Source organism: Mustela nivalis (genome assembly GCF_964662115.1).
Source record: "Mustela nivalis genome assembly, chromosome: 9".
Lineage (NCBI taxonomy): Eukaryota > Metazoa > Chordata > Mammalia > Carnivora > Mustelidae > Mustela > Mustela nivalis.
The window spans coordinates 67,397,222-67,419,312 of record NC_139028.1 but is presented as its reverse complement, the minus strand read 5'-3'; the positions used below and the strand labels follow the sequence as shown (position 1 = coordinate 67,419,312).

At 40.3% G+C, this 22,091-nt stretch overlaps 1 protein-coding gene across 1 annotated transcript in view; it reads right to left on the bottom strand.

Moving 5' to 3' along the window:
• Positions 1-1,919: 1,919 nt before the first annotated feature.
• The window catches only part of LOC309840318 (uncharacterized protein), a 94,680-nt gene continuing 74,508 nt past the window's right edge, over positions 1,920-22,091 (bottom strand). The window contains exons 17-23 of the mRNA XM_082682385.1: positions 10,038-10,494; positions 9,371-9,466; positions 8,504-8,734; positions 5,600-5,622; positions 4,303-4,403; positions 3,987-4,013; positions 1,920-3,736 (exon numbers count right to left, since the gene is read on the bottom strand). Coding sequence (XP_082538511.1) covers positions 3,141-3,736; positions 3,987-4,013; positions 4,303-4,403; positions 5,600-5,622; positions 8,504-8,734; positions 9,371-9,466; positions 10,038-10,494 — 1,531 coding nt within the window. The 3' untranslated portion in view covers positions 1,920-3,140. The remainder of the gene's footprint in view (positions 3,737-3,986; positions 4,014-4,302; positions 4,404-5,599; positions 5,623-8,503; positions 8,735-9,370; positions 9,467-10,037; positions 10,495-22,091) is intronic.

The following is a 22,091-nucleotide window of genomic DNA, read 5'->3' as shown; positions in this document are numbered from 1 at the left end:
GGAAGTTTGGACCCTCTGTACAAGCTGAGGGTCTCAGTCTTGCAAGTGCAAGGAACTGAATGCTCCAAAATCCCAAGTTAGTTTAGATCTAGGCCCTTCCCTGCTCTCGCCTGTTATCTCAGGAAGCACCTTGTACACATCCCAGGGAGATGCTAAAGGAGAGAACCCAGAAAACTGTGCCCAGACTGCTGATCCACAGAAACTGTGATAGAGTAACTGTGCATTCTTTTAAACCTAAAAGTTAAGTCCGTCAGTGAATTTGTGTTAGTTGTTGCAAACCAGGAGAATATGAATACATTTTTACCTAATACGTTAAGTTGAAGGGGCTTACTATGATTATAGGAGATGAGGAGAATGAACTTATTTTTACAATACTCTATTATTTACTTTAAAACTCGATAGAAGGAAATTTGAAAGACTGTGTTTTGTTACTCAAATTATTCTATTTCTTGAAATAGAGCAAAGTTAATGATTTTAGAATGAATGAATGTGCTTTCTTAAAATCATTTATATCAAGTCAGAAAAGAAACCAATAAAAAGCACAAATTGGCATGACTCTGGGGCACTGCTTATGTACTAGAAAACAGCAGGTTATCGCAAATATCCTAGTATTTAAATCCCACAACATCCCCATCTGGTAAGTTTTAATATTTTTATTTATTTTATACAGGAGAAATTGAATCCCACAGAACTTATTTAATTTGATAAGGGCTGCAAAGGAGCTATATCATCATTATACAAAATTTGATCTGTTTTCAGAGTCCCGCCTTAGGACCTCCAATGCCAATGTTCACCATCTACACAGAGGGCAGGGATACTTTCTTCATGTCATCTGCAGTAACACGCTAACCATGAAGAAGCTCACCATAATATTGTCTATGGTCATGACCTACTTCTGTCTCCCTTAGGCTAGATGCAATGAGCATATCAAATTGCATTTCATGGCCCCTCCAGTTTTCCCTAAGATTCACCAAGCTTCCCCTACAGGTAACATTTCCAGGCTCTCCCTTTTTCCCCACACCTTGGGAGTCAGACTGCTGCCTTCTCTGTGGTGTGTTGCACAGGAGAGCCACAGGTGCTGGAGTAACACACAACTGATACTAATTCTGCCTCTCCTACTCATTAGTTGTTGGAACATAGGAGAAAATTTTAATGGCTTATAAACTCCTTTTTTTTTTCAGTTTATAAATTATTTTAATCTCCTGATATAAATTTCTCCCTCTTAGGATATTGGTTAGGATTAACCAGGATAACGTTAATATATGTTCATGTATTTACACAAATGATTCTATGTATATATACCCATATGTATATATGCACACACACATAGATAGACATGCAAAGATATGGACATTGCTCCCATGCCAGACATACTCATTTTCATCCAGCATGGCCAAGACTCTCATTTTTCTGTCATGTCCTGCAAATCTTGATTCAAATTTTGCATAGTGGCCTAGCCTGTCCTAATTTATAAAACGTGCTTCTCAACGAACAATCTGTGTTTTCACTCTCCTAGGTAGTTCTATCGTTCATTCATATTCTCTAATGAAGGAGAAGGAGGAGAAGATGGAGGAGGAGAAGGGGGAGAAGGAATAGAAGAGGGAGAAGGAGTAGGGGGAGAAGGAGGTAATGGGGAAAAGTGAAAAGACAAAGGGGATGAGAAGGGAGAAGGAGGAGGAGGAGAGGGGAAGTGGGGGTAGAAGGAGAAGCGAGAGAAGGCAGAGAAGCAGGTGAAAGGTGCAGAGGGAGGTAAATGCAGTGGCATATTCATGTTTTGCTCCACGAGGAAAAAGACTGAGCACCGGAAGGCTGTCTCTCATAAGCAGAGATGAGCCTAGTCCTGACCCTCTCTATAGGACACATCATGAAAACTCATACTGTCTGCATGGGATTTGGGGACCTGAGAAATGAGACTTCAATAGAGTCAATTATCATTTATTAAAGCAAGACCAAACCCAAACAAACAAACAAACAAAATTCTCATCGATACAGCTCGTACTTTTCCAGCAGTAACAGATATTTATTCTTACATATAAGACTTAGGTAAGTGCTTCACCTCTAATAAAATTTGATTTCTCAATGTGACCCTACTAAATATGTACAATCTTTAACATCAGGTTTTTTTCTTCAGGAAAATGAGACCAAGAGGTGCTAAGAGACTTGTTCAAAATTACACAGCTTATAAGTAAAGAGACAAGATTTGACCTTAGAAACTCTGAGTACAAAAATCTACTCTTACTATATATTTTACTTATGCACTTCTGCTTTAACTCTGTGATACATAAAGGGGTGTTATTGGTAAAGCAACACACTCTGAAGGATTCATTACCTAGTGACAGATTCCTATGCACTCTTCTATGTCCCATGCACTTGGATAGAATTTATGATTTTTCCTTTGTTAATTCCCTAAAACAGAGGGAATGTGGAAAGGAGATGTCAGAGGAGGTACAGCAATACTGCTCTTTCTATAAAAGTGATTAGATGTGTTCCCTTTGCAAATAAGCATTCTCTCCTAATATTAAGCAAAAACTAATAAAGAAAAAGAAAGCATTCTCCCCTAATGAAGACAAAATATTAGGAAGGAAAACCTCAAGCTTTCACTGCATGGTAGGGATGTATAAAAGACTGTTAAGTTGACTTGTGTTCCACCCAAATTCCTGTGTTACAATCCTAACCCCCAATACTTGAGAATGTGACTTTTTGGAAATAGGTTCTTTACAGGGGTGACTAAATTAAAATGATGTAATTAGGGTGGGTCCTTTTCCAATCTGACTGGTGTCCTTAGAAAAAGAGAGATTTGGGAACATAAAAATACACATTGGGAAGATGAGAAGATAGGCGTCTACAAGGTGAGGAATATACTCTTCCCTCACAGCGCTCAGAAAAAAACCAACTCTGCTGACACCTTGGTCTTAGACTTCCAGCCTCCAGAACTGTGAGACAAGAAATTTCTGTTGTTTGAGCCTCCCATTCTGTGGTATTTTGTGACAGCAGTCCTAGCAGACTATCTCAAAAACATTCTAAAATGAAAGATGGAGAAAAGAAGGAAGACATGTTCAGAATGGTGCAGATGAGCTCAGTGGTAGATGAACCCCAGGACAAGGGGTGCTACACAGAAGTGGGTGAGGGACTGAGAAAGTTTAGGAACTCGGTGGGCACAAGGTGATGGGGCGTTGACAATTCCAAGGATTAAAATATGGATAAGCAGTATGAGAAAACTGACAATTAGAAAACCTGTAGATGAGTGACCCATGGTTTGTGACATTGAAAAATGAGACAATACGTGCTTCATAGTCAAGGAAAACCCCAATACGACAGGGAGGAACAGGTATGAAAAGAGTCAAGATCCTGGGATCAGAGGTGGAAGACTCCTCAAAGACCTTATACTCAGATTCATTCTGTAAACCAATAACCCAGTAGCCAAACTGAGGTTTGTATCTGGAGTAAACATCTGGACGATTTACATTTGGATCAAAAACAAACCCAGAGCTCTCTTTTCTCTTGAGGTTTCTTGCTTTACTGTACACCCCAAGGATCCAGGCAATCTTTTCAGACACATCTACTTCCCAGTAATACTTCCCTGAGGAAAAATGTTGGTAGCCCAAGACATCAAAAGCAGAGAAATCACATATAAATACATTTTTAAGAGAGAAGTTGTGCACAGTTGTCATTTGTCTTTTATCAGCAGAAATGGCAATATTCGAAATAGCATTGACTGGCTTCAGCAACACATCCACTGTAAGAAAAAATGAGAGGGTCAGGTGATGGATATGGAGTAGGTGTGTCTTGCGACATTGTGAGGGAGGATGTAAGGAATGGACTGGGGGGAACTTATGTGGTGGGTCAGAGATGAGTAAAACACTTACGAACTGTCATATGTTTGGGGAGGAATACATGAGGCTAAGACCACAGGACCTCATAGTACCCACAATGTCTAAAAAGGGATCATAATATGGTGATTTGAAGAACCTGTAACTCCTTCTTACCCCAGTAGCGTTGGACCTCTGTCAGCTCTGAAATGACAAAAGTTTCAATGATGTTCTTAGAAACAAAGGAGTAAACCCTGATACCTATCTTCTCACTAGGATAAGGGTAGGGAGGGGAGTTCTGTGAGGCTATGAACTGGTGAATGAACCAGACACCTTGCCCATTCCCCCTTAGGTCTTTCAGCATAAGAGATCTAGCTCTCCTTCTCAGGCCTCCATCTTCTTTCATCTAAAAACATCCTCCCTCTTATTGTGCCTTATTTTGCTTGATACTACAAGAATTCCACACCTACAACCTTCCTCTGATTCCCCTTACCTTTAAACACTTGCAGCATCCCACTCAGATCTGGAATTCGGAATGTACTCTTCAGTTTCTTGGAAACAATATTTGGCTTCTTCAAGGTCCACCTCTCACTCCTAGAGAAGACAAAAATTGATCACCTCATACTTCTGACCTTAAGTCTCGGCAAGACCGTTTCCCTTACTTTTTGCTCCACTGATGCACTTGAATCTCCTCCACTGGAGATCCGGGGAAGAGGGTTTGGGGAGACCCCTGATGCTGCAGCCAGAGGGAATATGCTCATGTCTACCTTTCCATTTACCCTCTGTGTGATCTTCAGAGGGTCTTCACCTCAAAGAAACTCATGTTCTTCCTCCTAAAATGGAAAAATTAACCACATACTCTGTCTTTTCATAATAAAGCTAGATGAAATAATGGTGCCTTTAAGAGCTGTTGATACTTCTAAAAAATTATTTGATATACAAAGAAGTCATTGCCATGTAGCGGTTCTACCAGGGACAGGCCAGAGATGTGAGTTCCCAGACATGTGATCAGTAAGAAGCTCCAGAGCTTGGCTACAGAAGGATTTAGGTTATCAAGTATGGAGCTCCTGTATTAAAAGTGTGAAGGGTCTCCAAAGCCTTTTATCCCAGTACAGATGTCCAGATAATAAATAATATTTAAGGTTATATTCTCTGGGGAAACATTACAAACATCTGGAAAAGAAGAAGATATGACAACCAAATGAATGGTGGTCTGAATTTCATGTGTTTAGGAAGACCTTGATGTCGCCAAGTGGGTAGGCAACATTAGACAGAAAAATGTATTTTCTACAAGATGTTAATGTATATAAGCAAGAAGAGATTAATTATTGGCATTAGGATGAAGCCACTGTTCCCCAAGACTAGAGACTTTTTTTTTGGAAGTGCAAATAAAACCACTAGAAAGACCTTGTTTCTTCTAATATCAGGAAGAAAATAAATGCAGAGGAGCTGTCCTTGTGGAAAATTTGGGGGCTTGGCAGAGGGAGGATAGGGTCTTCTCTGAAATAAGATAGGCACCCATGAAATATGGAAACAAACTGCAGCAGAGACAGGCTTGACCGGAATGAGTGAAACCATGATCTCGTTGGCCCTAGCTCTGTGACCTCCCACCACCCCAATTCCACTGAAAATCTTCATCCGTGATCAAAAATTTGTAATGATATAATTCCCAAATTCCCCAGCTCGGTGACTTTTTTTTTATTATTATTCTGATTAATCCCAATAACTCTTATGGCTATAATTCTGTCTTCACATAAAAAAAAGGACCATACCTGGTCTCCTACACATACCTTTTCATGACATTAATCATATCCTGGGGAGAAGAGAGAAAACATGAGTCATGTATAGGATTGCCATATTTAGAAAATAAAAATGGCTAATTAAAATTTAATTTAAGATACTTTAGTTTAAGTATACCTCTTGTAATATTTAGGATACCAGAATACCCTTCTACTATAAGAAAACAACTTATTATTTATCTGAAATTAAAATTTAATTATGCATCCTGTATTTTGTCTGACAACCCTCCAAGAGTTATAAGATCTCCTAAATTAAAAATTTTTCTCCACCTTAGACCCCTAAAGCTCCTTGGTATGAGGTGAATAAATAGATTATCAGAGTATGAAGAACAAAATATAGAGATAAGACTGAGATCAACCATCCCAAGGGCTCATGTAAGGATGTTAGAAAGATGATTTCGAGTACTTCGAGGTGTGATACATTTAACAAGTAGATAAGAGACTTTGACATTACAAAAAATACATTCATGAGGAGACCTCATTAATTCATCATGCTTTTATGTATTCTAGAGAGAAATAAAGGTGAAACCCATATTAGCCAGATATCATTCCAGGCTCTGGAGAGTCAAAGATGATAAATTAATAATAATAGTTCTCCAAAAGTATATTTTCTTTCACTGCAGGTACAAGTAATAAAGAACTTCAAACAAATGTTTCTCTGGCTTCCCTCTACTCATTCTATATATGTCCTCTATATTGCCGACAGTTGGGATGAAATAAGTTTTTAAGCATGAAATAAGCCACAGGAACCAGAACCCTAGGAAGTCTAAAATGTAGGTTACTATTTCCCAACTATTTACATCCCACTGTCCAAAATGATACCAATGTCTACTCAGTCACGGCTTTAGAAACTATAAAAGTCTACTCTGAATTCTAATATTGTATTAAGCCAGTCCAGCTTATATCCTCAAAATCTTTTAGCCATCTTTTTATTCCCAGCATAGCCGTTATTTGCCTAATTTGTTGAACAGAAATGTACCAATATATTTGGTTTCCCTCTCTCCAGCCTAACCCATTTATACCAACAAAGTCTTGACCATCAGTTGGCTCTAGGTCCTCAGATAAAGTTTTATTCTCTGTATTAGGCTTTTTTTTTTTTGTTATTGTATATGACTAAGACCGGTTTAAAGTTAAAAGAAAGAAGAATCATATTGCATGGAGCACTGGGTGTGATGCATAAACAATGAATGCTGCAACACTAAAAAGAAATAAAATAAAATAAAATGGAAAAAAAGAAAAGAAGAATAAATTCTGGGGCAGGTGTAACTTTAGTCATAGCTAGGTTTTTAAATGAAAATTTTGTCATCCGAATCTTTTCTTCTCAAATTCTATTTTCCACCTGCAATATTGGCTTTCTTTATAGACTCTGTATGGAATCAACTTGAATCTCCTGCTTTAAATGATAATATCTGATATATTACTTGCTGAAAAAGGGAACTTCTCTTTCTACTTATGATAGTAAAATTCTAAGGCATAAAAATCATTGACCTAAATTGGGTCAGGTCCCTATCTTAAAATAAGTACTGCATCATTGGTAAGCATATGGGAATCTCATATTCTGATTTACCTAGAATTGAGAGACACATACATGCCTGATGCTACCGATTTTATAAACCCTAACCAACTCTATGGACTGAGGATGAGGATGGTTCTTAATGGGTCAATCAAGAGGTTGTTACCAAGAAAAAAAAGAATTAATTGAATTAAGATTGGACAGATGGCCCATACAACCCATTTCTTCACTGTCATCTCCTCACCCTTTTTACCAAATTATTTCTCCCTAAAAAGGCTGAATATAATACAACAGTTACAATAATATTAAACATGGATGACTAATATCACATATAAATTATGATGTAAGAGCAATTAAAGATCTAAACTTAAGATCTGAAAGTATAACACTGAAGAAAAGAAAAAGAAAAATCTTCACAATATTGGATCTGTAATGATTTCTTGGATATGACAGGAAGAAAAGGACAGGGAATAAAAGAAAAATAATTAAGTTGGACCACACCAAAGTTAAAAATTTCTGTGCATCAAAGAACACCAGGAAGACAGTAAAGATACAATGTACAAAAAGGGATAAGATATTTGCAAATCATATATCTGATAAGGTATTAGTATAGAGAACATACAACAAACTTCTACAACTCAACAATAAAAAGCAAACAACCCAATTGGAAAAATGGGGAAAGAATTTGAATAGATATTTCTCCAAAGAAGATATACAAATCTCCAATAAACCGCATGGAAAGATGTTCAACATTATTGGTCTACACTTGGAAATGCAAATCAAAACCACAGGTTTTGCACAGTCTGGACTCAACAACAACAAGAAAATCAAACATAAACAAAGATTTGTGGTATTTGATTAAACTTAGTGAAGAGATGCCTTACAAATGCAAGAAGACAGATAATGGGAGCTTATAAAGAATTTCTCTCCAGGGACGCCTGGGTGGCTCAGTTGGTTAAGCAGCTGCCTTCGGCTCAGGTCATGATCCCAGTGTCCTCGGATCGAGTCCCACATCGGGCTCCTTGCTCCGCAGGGAGCCTGCTTCTCCCTCTGACTCTGCCTTCCACTCTGTCTGCCTGTGCTTGCTCGCTCTCCCTCTCTCTCTCTCTGACAAATGAATAAATAAAATCTTAAAAAAAAAGAATTTCTCTCCAAATTTTTTGCACTGCCTTTCATAAATTACAAACAATGGCAATTTCCTTTGCCATTCATACTTTGAATTATCCCTATGACCCTTGAAATGACACAGAAGGTATACTGAGAGGCCCAAGAGCCTTGAATGTCGCCATGAGGAAGCAAGTTTGGGAACCCAGCAGAGAAGAAAATATTCTCTCTCTGTTTACCCTGAATCTCATCATGTGGAGCTCCAACCCAAGCCTTACCTGCACTGTGTCTACTGATGATCCCCATATCTGATGTTCAATATCTGAGATGAGCTCCCTTAAGCACTGCTTCTGCTGGGCCAGTTGGTCTCTGGCCACTACCAAGTTATCCAGCACATTCACTTCATCTTCCTCCAGCTTTTGTAGCACCCTCTTCTCCTCGCTGTCCAGGGTTGCTCTCATGTCATTAAACCCTTTCAGAATCCTTTGTCTCTCAGTCTGCATATGATTCTTTGGGGATGAGAAGAGAAAGAGGCAGTCAGTCTGTCTGGCCAAGAGCTTACATTATCTGGGCCTGGGTGCCAAGACAAGAACTATTTTCTTCAGGGACTTCTCAAAGAGAAGGGAACAGTCAGAGAACAACTACTGAGAAAACCATTTCCCAACTCTTTTCTCCTGAGTTTCTCCCAAAGGAATATATTAAAGTCTGCTTTAACGAGGCCCACCCCGAGACACAAAGCAACACCTGGATGAGGCTAGGATTGCAGACACCTGTCCTGGGTAATCATGCCACACTGCCTAGGAACCCTTTCCACCCACAGCTCCTAAATAGGGAACACAGGGCTTTCCTTGGTGTGTTTTCTGGAAGTATTTGTGCCTCAGACATGATGATAGATACTGGACATGGGATTCATGAGTCATTTTTACATTGCTTTCCTCCATGTCTTCACCTCCAAATATTTGGTTTCACTTGTGATATGTATCCTCTCTGGTACCCAACCCTCAACAGGAAAGGAGCGAAATCAGGACCAGTTGAGAAGCCCCCAAACTCATTAATCTGAGGTAACAAAGAGGAAGAGGCCTCCTTGTGACTGGACTGAGGTGCTGCCAGTTTTCTGTACTCCCTCAGGAAATATCTCTTCCTGCCTTCCAGGAAGCTTTCTCCTCTCTGATGCTAGCTTCCAACTCCTCCATTTTCGGCTGCTCCTTCCTCAGTTTCTTCAGTGCTGCCTGGAGCTTTTCCTGTGAGAAAAGAATCACCAGAGTTAAGCTATGAGCTTTTATAGCACCTGGATAGAGGGAAGAAATCAGACTCATCTCAGAAGAGAACAGGTTACAGAAATGAAACTGGTGATTAGAATCTAAGATGTAGACAAAAATCTGAAGAGGTTAATATACTCTGCATCCCTGGATGATGCAAGCGACCATCCCTTGATCAAGAGTAACCTGAATCTCTCTCTTCCGAGAGGAAGAATTGATCCTGCAGCAAGGAAAGTCCTTTCATCTCATTGACAGGTTCCCCTCATCCAACCAACCATGTTCTCCAGAAACCCTTCTGCTCAAAGGAGAAATAAGATTCATCTTGGGGAGTATTTCTCCATTCATCCAACTTCTCTTTGTAGCCTAGACTTATTTCTGATAAAAAAAATAGAGTGCACAAAAATTTCCTTTAAATCTCAGAAGCTAAACAAGGATATGGAAAGAGATCGCAGAGCTCAGTTCTACGATGACAAAGGGAAGAAAATAATTTTAAAAAGTGAAGGATTCACTTGAGGTAATTTTCTGCCACATCTACTTTCTCCTTTGGGCCTACCTGATAGTTCTTGGCCACCTTCTCCATGAAGAATATTTGATGACCACTGTGCTCCCGAGACTGGGCACAGTGCTGGCAAATTAATTTCCCATCCTCCTTACAGAAGATCAGGAGTTTTTCTCCATGGTGCTCACAGAGCTTTTTCTGCCATGGGCTCATGTTCTCTTTGACTTTCTTCACTATGTTGGCCAGGGGCTGATTAGGTCGGAGATTCCAAAACTGGTATTTGCACTGGCACACTGGGCAGTTGCTTTCCCCTCCTTGGTGGACCCCTGAATCCTGACTCTTTGCAGTGATGCAAGCTTGGCAGAAGCTGTGGCCACAGTCCAGACTCAGGGGCATTGTCAGAAGATCCAGGCAGATGGGGCAGGTCACTTCCATCTGTATGTTCATCTGTGCTGGAAAATTCATTGCAGTGCTCTCCTCCTTTCTTCTTGTCCTGACAGTGGAGTCCTGTCTTGCTCACAGACTCCTGCAGGGCAGAGAATGTTGAAAGCAGCATGATAAGAAAGGCAGAAATAGAAAGGATACTGATTATGTAGAGATTCAGAATGGGCAAAACATTAATATACAATAAAGGAATATACAATAAAGGAAAGAAAACAAACAAGAGGAATAGGTCAGTATCAGAATGAAAAGGGCTCTTAGTAATAATTGCAAACACTTTCCTCTCATTTAATGTTACATGACAAATTTCACCCCACTAGGACAAGCTTGCTAGTTTCTCTTCTCCTCCTGGTATTGAAGCCCTTCCTACCAAGAATCTTGTGTAACCCATCAATTTTTTTCTGTCTTTTTTTCCCCACCCCAAACACATCCTCTCTGTTAAATATACTAAATCCACTATGGCCCCTGGGTTTTTGCACTGTTCTTCTCCTGTGTGGGTGATCCGACCCCTGATATTTGCATGATTCACCTTTTTTTTTTTTAATTAACATATAATGTATTATTTGCCCCAGGGGTCTGTGAATCATCAGGCTTACACATTTCACAGCACTCAGAATAGCCCATACTCTCTCCAATGTCCATAACCCAGCCACCCTATCCCTACCCTCCCACCCCCCTGCAATCCTCAGTTTGCTTTGTGAGGTTGAGTCTCTTAGGGTTTGGCATGACTCACCTTTTAAAAACAACTTTATTGTCAATCGGAGAAAGATAATTATAATATGATCTCCCTGATATGAGGAAGTAGAGAAGCAACGTGGGGAGTTTGGCGGGTAGGAAGGTAATAAATGAAACAAGATGGGATCGGGAGGGAGACAAACCATAAGAGACTCCTAATCTCCCAAAACAAACTGAGGGTTGTGGGGGATGGGGGCGGTTTATGGACATTGGGGAAGGTATGTGCTATGTGAGTACTGTGAACTGTGTAAACCTGGTGATTCATAGGCCTATACCCCTGGAGTTAATAATACATCATATGTTTATTAAAAAATTAATTTTTTTTAAATGTTAATTCACCAACCAAAAAAAAAAAACAAAAATAAAAACAGCTTTATCAAGTTATGTTTAAATCAAATGCGTTGATTTTAAGGGTACAATACAATGATTCTAGCAAACTTAGGGAACTGTATAACTTTCCCCACAGTCCAATTTCAGAACATTTCCATGTTCTGAAACATGGTTTTCACTTGAAAACCAACTGAGTGCCATTAGCGGTCATCCCCATTCTGAACCTGAGCCTTGGGGAACCATTGATCATATGTTTTTATAGATTTGCCTTTTCTGGTCAATTTGCATAAGTAGAATTATAATATGATCTTTTGAGACTGAATTCTTTCACCTAGGATACTACTATTGAGCTTCATCTAACCTGCCTTTCTTTCCAGTTTCTTAAAGTCAAAAGTACAAAAGCCACTGCTGCCTCAGAGAAACTTTGCACTTGCTTCTCCCTCTGCAGGGAACCGCTCTCCCTTCTCAGCATGACTCACTCTTTTGTTTCATCAATCTCTTCTTCAGCCCTCTTATCAGGACCTGCTTTGACTTCTCTATAGCAAAACTGCTGATACTATTGCTTGCGGTACATTTGCTATATTTCTCTTATTTTTGCTATGTAATACATAGCATCTTTAAATGTCTGCCTCTTCCTCCTAAAAAGCAATTCATGCATACATCAGGCATGGTTTTGTGCACTGACGGAGCCTCAATACCTAGAACAGTGCATCATACACAGGAACACAGTGTCATGAATATATAAAGTTAGAATCTCCTCATCCCTCTGTGCATGCTTAGACCTTTCTCATCAGCTTTTCATCTTTTCTTTCTATCTATTAGCAGTTCTCTAATGGTCCAGAAGAATTTATCTCCCAATTCACCTGTTCCACCCAGAGCCTTTCCATGTCCTCAAATTCAATCCCCAGAGACACCTACAGACACAGCAAGGGCCACAATCAGGAGGTAATTTCATCACTAACAATTTTATAATCAGTTGCAATTTACAAATCACTTAGACCTATTTATCCCTTATATAAAAATCCTTGAGAAATAAGAGTACTCCCTTTCTTCAAATGTAGAAATAGAATCAAATGACCTACAGATCATTCTTTTAGAGTTCATAAGGTATGGTAGGCTCATTCTTGTCTGTCTCAAATTAGATCTCATCCACCTGAGTCTTTTACCTGAATTCCAGGAAAAGGTCCCCCACCAGTTTCCCTGATACTGTCATTCATCTCATACAATCTGCTCTCATCACTGTTCACACCACCAGCAAGAATGATTTTTTTTTAAGCATCCATTAATCTTACTATTTCTCCAGTCAAATACATGTCGTTCAATTTGAGTCACTCTTTATCATGGTCAACGTAGGTCCACATTATACATTCCCTCTGTTGCATCATTCCCTCAGCCCAGCTCCTACTCCTTCCCCACCCACACTGGCTGCCTTATGCGTTCCTTGATCACTCCGGGGGAAAAAATCCATCTTAAATCCATCAATTCCTTGAAAACTCAGCTGAAAATCACCTTCCCACACTGAGACCTAGCCTGAAAACTATTTTAAATTGCAAAGCCTGCACGGGTGTTACCTGTGACTAGTGAATCACTGAATCAAATATTCATGATGTACTGTATGTTGGCTAAACAAACATAATAATAGTTTAAAAAAAAAAACCTACAAAGCACTTTACCAGGGTACACTATAAATACTAAGCCCTGTGATGGGTCTTTTTCCTTTTTTAATGCTATTATTTCTTTATTTTTGTCTTTTCTTATACTGCATCATTCTTTTGTTATTTGTTTACTTTCTCTCCACTCACCCAGATTATAATCCTTTATAGATGCTTAATATTTACTGACTGTTCAGTAGGTGTTAATACAATTTTTTTTCATCACAGTTATATGCTTTTGCTCTTGTGAATTTAATCAAAAGTATTTTAAAAAATTTAAAGCCCATTTTCTCCCATCCATTGGACACTGTACTAGCCCCCTGAGTAAACAATTAATAAGCACCAGATATGAAACTTGTCTAGATGTAAGAGACAGACCAATGACTTTTGAAAAGGGAGAAGAAAGGAAAGTACACATCAAAATATTATGTAACACAGAGATATGATACAAGGTGTTCAGAGGTAAGATTAAGATGGAGTCCTTTCTGAGAAATTACCGACTCCTTTCCTTAGCTCTGTGCAGAGAAAATGGAGTGAGGAGTTTAGCAATGGAAAAGTAAGGAGTTTAGCAATGGAAAAGTATGTCTAAGATGATGGAGGACAAGTTCTAAATCAGGAGTGGACATCAGAGTGTCGTCGGGTGCTGCTGAGGTGAGAGTAAGCTATGTTCACTCAGAAGAGAACAAATTCCCTGTATCTGGAGCCCCAGAGAGACAAGTGATTGTGTGGGAGCTGGAGAGGTGGACATCAGTCTGATCATCCAGCCTCTCTCATCAGGCTAACCAAAAGTGGTGATTTATCAGGAAAGTTCTGGACAACTTTTCAGAAATTATCAGTACAAGAAGAGTAATAGGAGGAGTTACAAGAGTGTCTTCTCCTTGGCACAGGTCCTAAGATTCCTTTCCCTCCCACAAGTCCAGATAAGGACTCTTGTCTCTACTGGCTCTCTCAAGGAGCTTGGGCTTTTTTTTTTTTTTTTTTTAAGATTTTATTTATTTATTTGACAGAGAGGGAGATCGCAAGTAGACATAGAGGCAGGCAGAGAGAGAGATGGGGAAGCAGGCTCCCTGTTGAGCAGAGAGCCCGATGCAGGGCTCAATTCCAGGATGCTGAGATCATGACCTGAGCCTAAGGCAGAGGCTTTAACCCACTGAGCCACCCTGGCGCCCCGGAGCTTGGGCTTTTATGAAAAGGGAAAACAGGGCCCCATCTCACACACTTCACTGGAGGAAAAGAAAAAAAGATTTTCCTATTTCTGAAAAAAAAAGTTACTTTGGCTCACCTTAGCAAGGTAGAAAAGTCAAAACCTCAGAATAGAAAGAAGATGAGAGTAATTCAGCCTAAGAAATAATGATGATCCCTCCAAGAAGCAAACAAGGGTCTCAGTGTTCTTAAGTCTTCCTTTTTCAGCTATCATACCATCCCCAAACTCAATATATCTCTCTTCTGCAGAAAACATACAAGCAGTCTCTCTCCTTTAAGAGCAGCTTCAGAACCACAAATTAAATTCATCCAAATACATTCACTCTGTTCCTCCCAAACTTCCTGCCCTTTGCCTTCACAAACTGCCCCACAGACCTTTAGGCTGAAGTGGAGAAGTCTTCGCTCCGTGGAGTTCAGAAGCAGATATGGGCAAGACTGACTCACCAAGCCAGAAAACTGATAACTGAAAACAAGGAAGTTTCTGTTTAGGAACTGGGTAGAAATGAAACTTAAAATCTGAGAAGGGGAAATGAAAGAAAGGAAGCAGAATGGAAACTTAAAAAATAGCAGCGAGAAGACACCACAAGGGTGTCAGGAAAGGGTGTGTTCTAGGACCTGCACCAGCCAGGCACCCAGTCACTACATTCTTACTCCTACCCCAGCTTACTCCAGCATGAATATTTGAGTAAGAAAACAATGAGAAGTAAAATGATACAGCCTGAATACTCAGCATTTCAGTTCAATCCTATAATTATTTGTTGAGCTTATGCTATATTCAAGCCCCAGTCAAGCCAGGAAAGATAAAAATAATCATCTGGAAAGGCTTGGCGCCTGAACTCTTGCAATGCAGACTGCAACGGGAAAGACAATCAGTCATAAAGCTCTGTAAATATGGGCAGACATAGTTACTATTAGCAGGTGATGAGGGAGCAGGAGTCTGGCTGAAGACAGAGCAAGGGCTGGCACTTTGCACCCCCTCTCCATCTGCTCCCCCTCAGTAATATGTGTAGCATTCCTCAGTTACCCCTGACTGCCATAAACAATAAACAAACAAATAGTTAACTTGCAGAGATCACAATCCTGCAAGACACGAATATCCCTTGCTCTACAAATGTCCTGGAGATCTACAAACAGGGAGGATGCCTTATCAATAGCACAAATTTCCAGAAGCAAATAACTCTCCATTCCTCAAGCCCTAATGTCTCCCTCCCCATCATAAATGAAACTGGAGGAGGCTGAGGTAGAAGGGAATGTAAATGATAGCAGGATCATAACACCCTACCAAGAATCTCCCAACTAATTATCTTGATGTTAATGGCTGGCCTAAAGACGACATTGATCAAGCCACAAAGGGCAAGGCCTCCTCCTGGCACCTTTGTAGGCCCTCTTTAACATATGAAAACTCTGTTGAAACCTCCCTTCCCCTCACCTTCCCCCAACCTCAATGTGTATAACCTGTCATCCCTTACAACGCGGGGCAGCAGCTCTTCCTGACCACAGGTCCTGTCCCCGTGCTTTAATAAACCACCATTTTGCACCAAAGATGTCTCAAGAATTCTTTCTTGGTCACAGGCTCTGGACCTCAGCCCACTGAACCTCACCTAGGTTCTAGAACTTCATCACAGGCATCATTGTGAATAGTAAAAATCAAATTTAAAAGTTTCTTCAGTGTGAGCCGATGGAGAAAATTTTTCTAAAATGTCATTGAATCTTAGGAGTATACCAGTTAACTACCAGTTTCTATTTCTTATGCAGACAGGTCTGAAAAGGAAGACTTGCAGAAATTAACCATAGTAGAACCAAGTCAGTGTCTTGTAACCCAACAGCTAGGAGGCAGGTGAGAACATGGAGGTTAATACATGGCAGTATTCAAGCATAATCTTTTACTGAGTAACACACCTCCATAATTTTTCATTCTTTACTTCCTTTGGGAAAAATTTGCCCTTTTAATCTCAGTCAGAGGCAGGACTGGAACATCTTGTATTTCCTACATGCACTTTTGTGCCATCATCTATCTTGTTCTGATAACATGTTTTAGATGGGGAATTGCATGGTGGTGGAAGCTCCACCATGGACCCTGCCTGGCAGAATGGCAGAGCACAGCAAACTTCACACATGAGCCAACATGAGACCCCGCAGGGCAAATGAGAAACACAGCTTGGAAAATTAAAGCACACATATTTTGGCATTGTTTGTAACCCACAGAAATGTAAGGTCATCGGGGCTTAGAAACTCCTTTTGAATCACTTAGAGCTATGAGGCAGGAACTGAAAATCATGCAAGCAGAATTACTGAGCCATACTGAAGTAAGTTTTTCATAATAATGAATAAACGTGTGATGCTTTTCAAGTGCAATCATAATCATCTAAATTTTGGGCAAATTACATTCTGAAAGCTGGCATTTTTTAATCACCTTTGTCTTATGATCCTATCATCAAGTATCCTTCCTGCAGCCCCGTACCCAAACAACAGTACATTTTATGAAGGCAGGAAGGGCATTTTCTATGTTGTTCCTTTTTGTCTCAGTTCTATTACAAGGCGCTGAACACAGGGAATGATTTTTCTTTTTATTAACATATAATGTATTATTCATTTCAGGGGTACAGGTCTGTGCTGCATCAGTCTTACACAATTCACAGAACTCACCATAGCACAGACCCTCCCCATCCCTCCCTCCCCAGTCCCTTCCAGCAAACCTCAGTTTGCTTCCTGAGATTAAGAGTCTCTTATGGTTTGTCTCCCTCTCTGGTTTCATCTTATTTCATTTTTCCCTTCCTTCCCCCATGATCTTGTTTGATCTTGCTTGTTTCTCGAATTCCTCATGTCAGTGAGATCATATGATACTTGTCTTTACCTGACTGACTTATTTCACTTAGCATAATACCCTCTAGTTCCATTCATGTCGTCGCAAATGGCAAGATTTGGGGGTGTTTTGTTTTGTTTTGCTTTTGATGGCTGCATAGTAAGGAATGATATTTGAATAGAAAAACACACAGTTATACAGCTGTAGTATTTTTTTTTTTTTTTTTTTTTTTTTTTTTACAGACAGAGATCACAAGTAGGCAGAGAGGCAGAGAGAGAGAGAGGAGGAAGCAGGCTCCCTGCAGAGCAAAGAGCCCGACATGGGGCTGGATCCCAGAACCCTGGGATCATGACCTGAGCCGAAAGCAGAGGCTTTAACCCACTGAGCCACCCAGACGCCCCCAGCTCTAGTATTTTAATTGCATTGAACTTGCTAACAATAATCATGGTTCTGTTCCACTGTTACTCTTGTAGCCAACTTAATTGCTGTGGTGCATGTGAATTCTGGTATGAACCCTGGTATCGGTTCCTGTGCAGAACATTAACAATTTTTCCTGTCTTCTCTGTTTTGTTTTTAAAGCGTACTCAGATACTTATCAATTCCTGTTGTTTACCCATTCTGTGCCAGCGCAATTGAACCACATTACTTCCTGTGGCCTGTGTTTGGTTTTGTTTTGTTTTTCAGACTGAAAACAGTTAAAATTCATGGGCCCAAAGTGGGAGAGCTTTCATTTAGATTCTTTCCCAGCAGGAGATATAGGAAATGGAGTGGGACACAAAGCCCTAAAGAGGACTTTTTATTCCCTGATCCCGGAGAGCATAGTAAACTGGAATGTGGATCACAGCAATGCGCTGAGCTCCAGAGAAAGACTTTGGGTGGTAGGAGAAGGTGGTTCATTCAGGTTTCCAACCACAAGCCCATGTTTCCTTGTACCGGCAAGCTCTGATTTCTTCACTGATTTCTCCCACCTGAATCTCATGTCTTACAGGTGGTTCCCAGGACATCCTCCAGAGCCATCCTCCTACCCTCCTACCCTTCCACCCGCTCATCTTCTCTTGGGTCTCCGCGTCCCTCCCACATTTTCCAGATGAATTTTTTGTTATCTCTCTCAGACAAGCTCAAAATCATCGGGTTCTCTGTGTACGTGTAATTTTCAAATTACAGACTGAGCCAAGGCTTTACAGCACAAAGCTACCCTATCTCAACTTAAGCAGAAATGTGTAACAGGTACTGGGATTTGGGTTTTAGAAGTAAGGGAGCTCTGGAGAGCTGAAGAGAAGAGATCCTTTTACACCCCGTACTGCCAAAAATATCTTTCTTCACATTTCAGAAGCTCTTGCCCTCACACAAACTTCTCACATGAAGTCTGGAGGGAAAGCTTAGGTGTTTGGGGCTAGGATATGAGGTCAAATTGAAGTTCTAGAACCTAGGTGAGGTTTGGTGGGCTGAGGTCCGGAGCCGATGACCAAGAAAGAATTCTTGAGACATCTTTGGTGCAAAATGGTGGTTTATTAAAGCACGGGGACAGGACCTGTGGTCAGGAAGAGCTGCTGCCCCGGGTTGTGAGGGATGGCAGGTTATGTACCCTGCTGTTGGGGGAAGGTGAGGGGAAGGGAGGTTTCAGTGGAGTTTTCATATGCTAAAGAGGGCCTACAAGGTGTCAGGATGTTCCAGGCCTGCCGGAGGCCTTGCCCTTGCTGCTGATCAATGTTGTCTTTAGACCAGCCATTAACATTAAGATCTTTGGGAGACTTTTTGGTGGGGTCTCACAATCCTGCTTTGTTAGTGAGATTTAGAACATTTGTAAACCAAGGGAGACTCCTGTCTAGCAGGATTGTGAGCTCTGCAAGTTAACTATTTGCTTATTGTTCATGGCAGTCAGGGCTGCCTGGGGACTTATGGAGGGGAGCGGGTGAAGAGGGGGTGCAAGGCGCCAGCTTTTGCTTTGTCCTCAGCCAGCCTCCTGCTCCCTCATCAAAATCAGAGATTCAAAAGGAATAAAAGGATGGATATGGGATTTATAGGAGGCATGAGAAAAGACGAAGTATTCGGAACTCATCTTCTTGGTCCTTGCAATCAGCTCACCTACCCTGTCCCTGTTCACACCCCATAAATATACACACACTTGGAGCCCTGCACTCCCCTCTAATTGTCAGCAAGATTTACAGAGCAAAAATAGACTATTCCAAAGTCAAACCTACTGTACATCTCTACCTTCGCCATGACATACGATATCATCCTTTCTCTTTTCTCACCTCTGATAATGAAAAAAGGGACAACCACTTTGAAAAACATGTGGTAGTTTGTTATGACATAAAATATGCATTAATTCTAAAAACCAGGAAATCAATTTACAGTATTCACTCAGAAGGGATGATCGGTTTGGATTTTTCCAGGAGTCAACAGATTCCATCCAAGCCTGCATGAGGAACCACTGCAGAACCAATTCTGGAAGAAAGGGAGAACCTGCATTTATTCATTCCTGAGGAATATCAGAGTCCATCAGCTCCCTGGGAAGAATGAGGCAAACCAGGAGACATCGAAGTTTGGTCTAGGACATTGCTGAGAAATCCCATAAAGTACTCTGGACTCTTCCCATATAGTCATGAACAATAATTGAGTAAAGCCAGGCAGACAGAAGGAGATTTCTAGAGAAAAAGAATTACTGCAGAAACAGGGGAGGATATTAACTTTTCATTAGTATATTCAGTTGAAGAGGCTATTATAATTATGAAATAAGACTGGACAGCTATGAAAGCAATAAGAAAAAACTCTTATAATGCTAAAATATTTATTTTGCAATCAGATGAAATTCTTTAAAAAATCTGTAAGTATGTAAGCAAGTTATTCTATTAGTTACGACAAAGCAAAGGCAGGGGTGCCTGGGTGTCTCAGTGGGTTAAAGCCTCTGCCTTGGGCTCAGATCATGGTCCCAAGGTCCTGGGATTGAGCCCCACTTTGGGCTCTCTGCTCAGTGGGGAGCCTGCTTCCCCCCCTCTCCTCTCTCTGCCTACCTCGTTGCATACTTGTGATCTCTATCTGTCAAATAATAAATAAAAATCTAAAAAAAAAAAAGAAAAGAATTTCTGTTTAAAAAAAGACAAAGCAAAGGCAATAATTTTGAAAGTAAACTAATATGTGTTTTTTAAATAATTTATTTCCAAGTCACAGGTAAAGGAAATGTGAAAACTAACGGACATCATTCTAAATCACTGCTCATATGTTACAAAATAATAACAATTATTTAAAATATTCTGTTACTTAATTTTAACCATAACTCATCAAGTGATTTTCATTGTTTTGTTTTGTTTTTTAAATGAGAAAGCATATCTCATAAAATTTAGTTTATTTGATAAGGGTCAGTATGTGGCAACACCAGAATTATACTAAAAGTCCACCTGTGATATAGAGAAATACCGCATGATCTCACTTATATGCAGGATCTGCAACAGTTACACTGGGAAGTAGATATTACAATGGTGGTGGTCCAGGCTGAGCAGAGAAGGAAATGGGGAGACACACACACACACACACACACACACACACACAGTGATAGCCATGTAGAGGTGATGCATATGTTTATTAGCCTGATTATGATGATCATTTCACAACATAAACATGTATTCAACCATCAAGTTGTATACCTTAAATATTTACAACTTTTATATAGCAAGGTTTTATATAGCAAAGCTGTTAAAAACCTGAAAATAAGTCTTCCTATAAGGGTGTGTGTGTATATCAAAAATAGAACTGGAATAATCTTGACAGTGGTGCCAAGGATCTGAAAAATGAGGGAAGTTGAGGAAAGTATACAAGGCATGTCTCTGTATTATTTCTTACAAATGTATGTGAAGCTACAGTTATCTTTTATTTTTTAAAAATGTAGACAATTTTGGAAATTCTTCTCTAGGGTGCAAGTTTTCCTTTGATTTTGCATCCTTGGCTGAGCTTTGTTTCCAGGTGGTAGACAGGGCCTGGGCAGAAGCGTGAGTATTCAGAAACCTATGGGTTTTTCAAGAGAACTGGGCATGGGACTCAAGAAAGACAAGTGAAGAGAGGAAAGGCTGCAGAACTGGGCAGGGACCCTGTCATCAAGCCTGCTTTACACAGGTGAAAGGCACTGGGAATTTCTCCATAGGATCACAAACACACTGTATATTTACAAGTACAAGAAGCAAATGGATTGGCTTTCCTAGATCCCTCCGGCTTTGAGATCATGGAGTCTCCTCATTTCCCTCTCCCTCCTGAGACAGGGCAGACAGGGATATCATCTGCTATCCCTAACTACTACAGAAGTGACCCAGATGCTGAACTATCAAAAGGAGCACTGCCTCGTGTACTTTGGACACGTCTCATTTCATAATTTTGCACACTTTCATTATTACGATCCTGTCACATTTTCTGCTACTTCTAGAGGACATTTTTATATTCCTCAAATTATTCATTGTAGCGATGGGGTAGCAGGAAGGCAGAGGTCAAAGGGAAAATTTAGAAGATCAATTTCCTCCAGTTTCCATGGATGAGTCCTGAGATATAGGGGAGCTGTGTGCGCACACACACACACACAGTGTACACACACAGATTCTAGAAATATTCACCTTGGAATCCTTTGCGTCATCAAAGGTCATCCAAAGATGAGGCCCATAGGGTTCTGGGGACAAGCAGGAGTGAGAGCAGATACTGTTTAACCAGACAGCCCACTTTTTTTTCTCCTAGCTCTGAATATAATTAAAGAAGAGTTGAGAATAAAAATGCTGAAAGACATAGGGATGTCTTTTATGAACAAGCCCCAAATGAACATCCATTGTAGTGATAACACGGCTCTAATCTCACTGAAGGAGGAGAGTAAGTTTCCTCTACCTTCCTGAGAACTTCCAAGTCACTGCAAAAGGAAAGCTGATCACGCAAAACACTTTCCTACACCACTGTTAAGAAATCCCACGA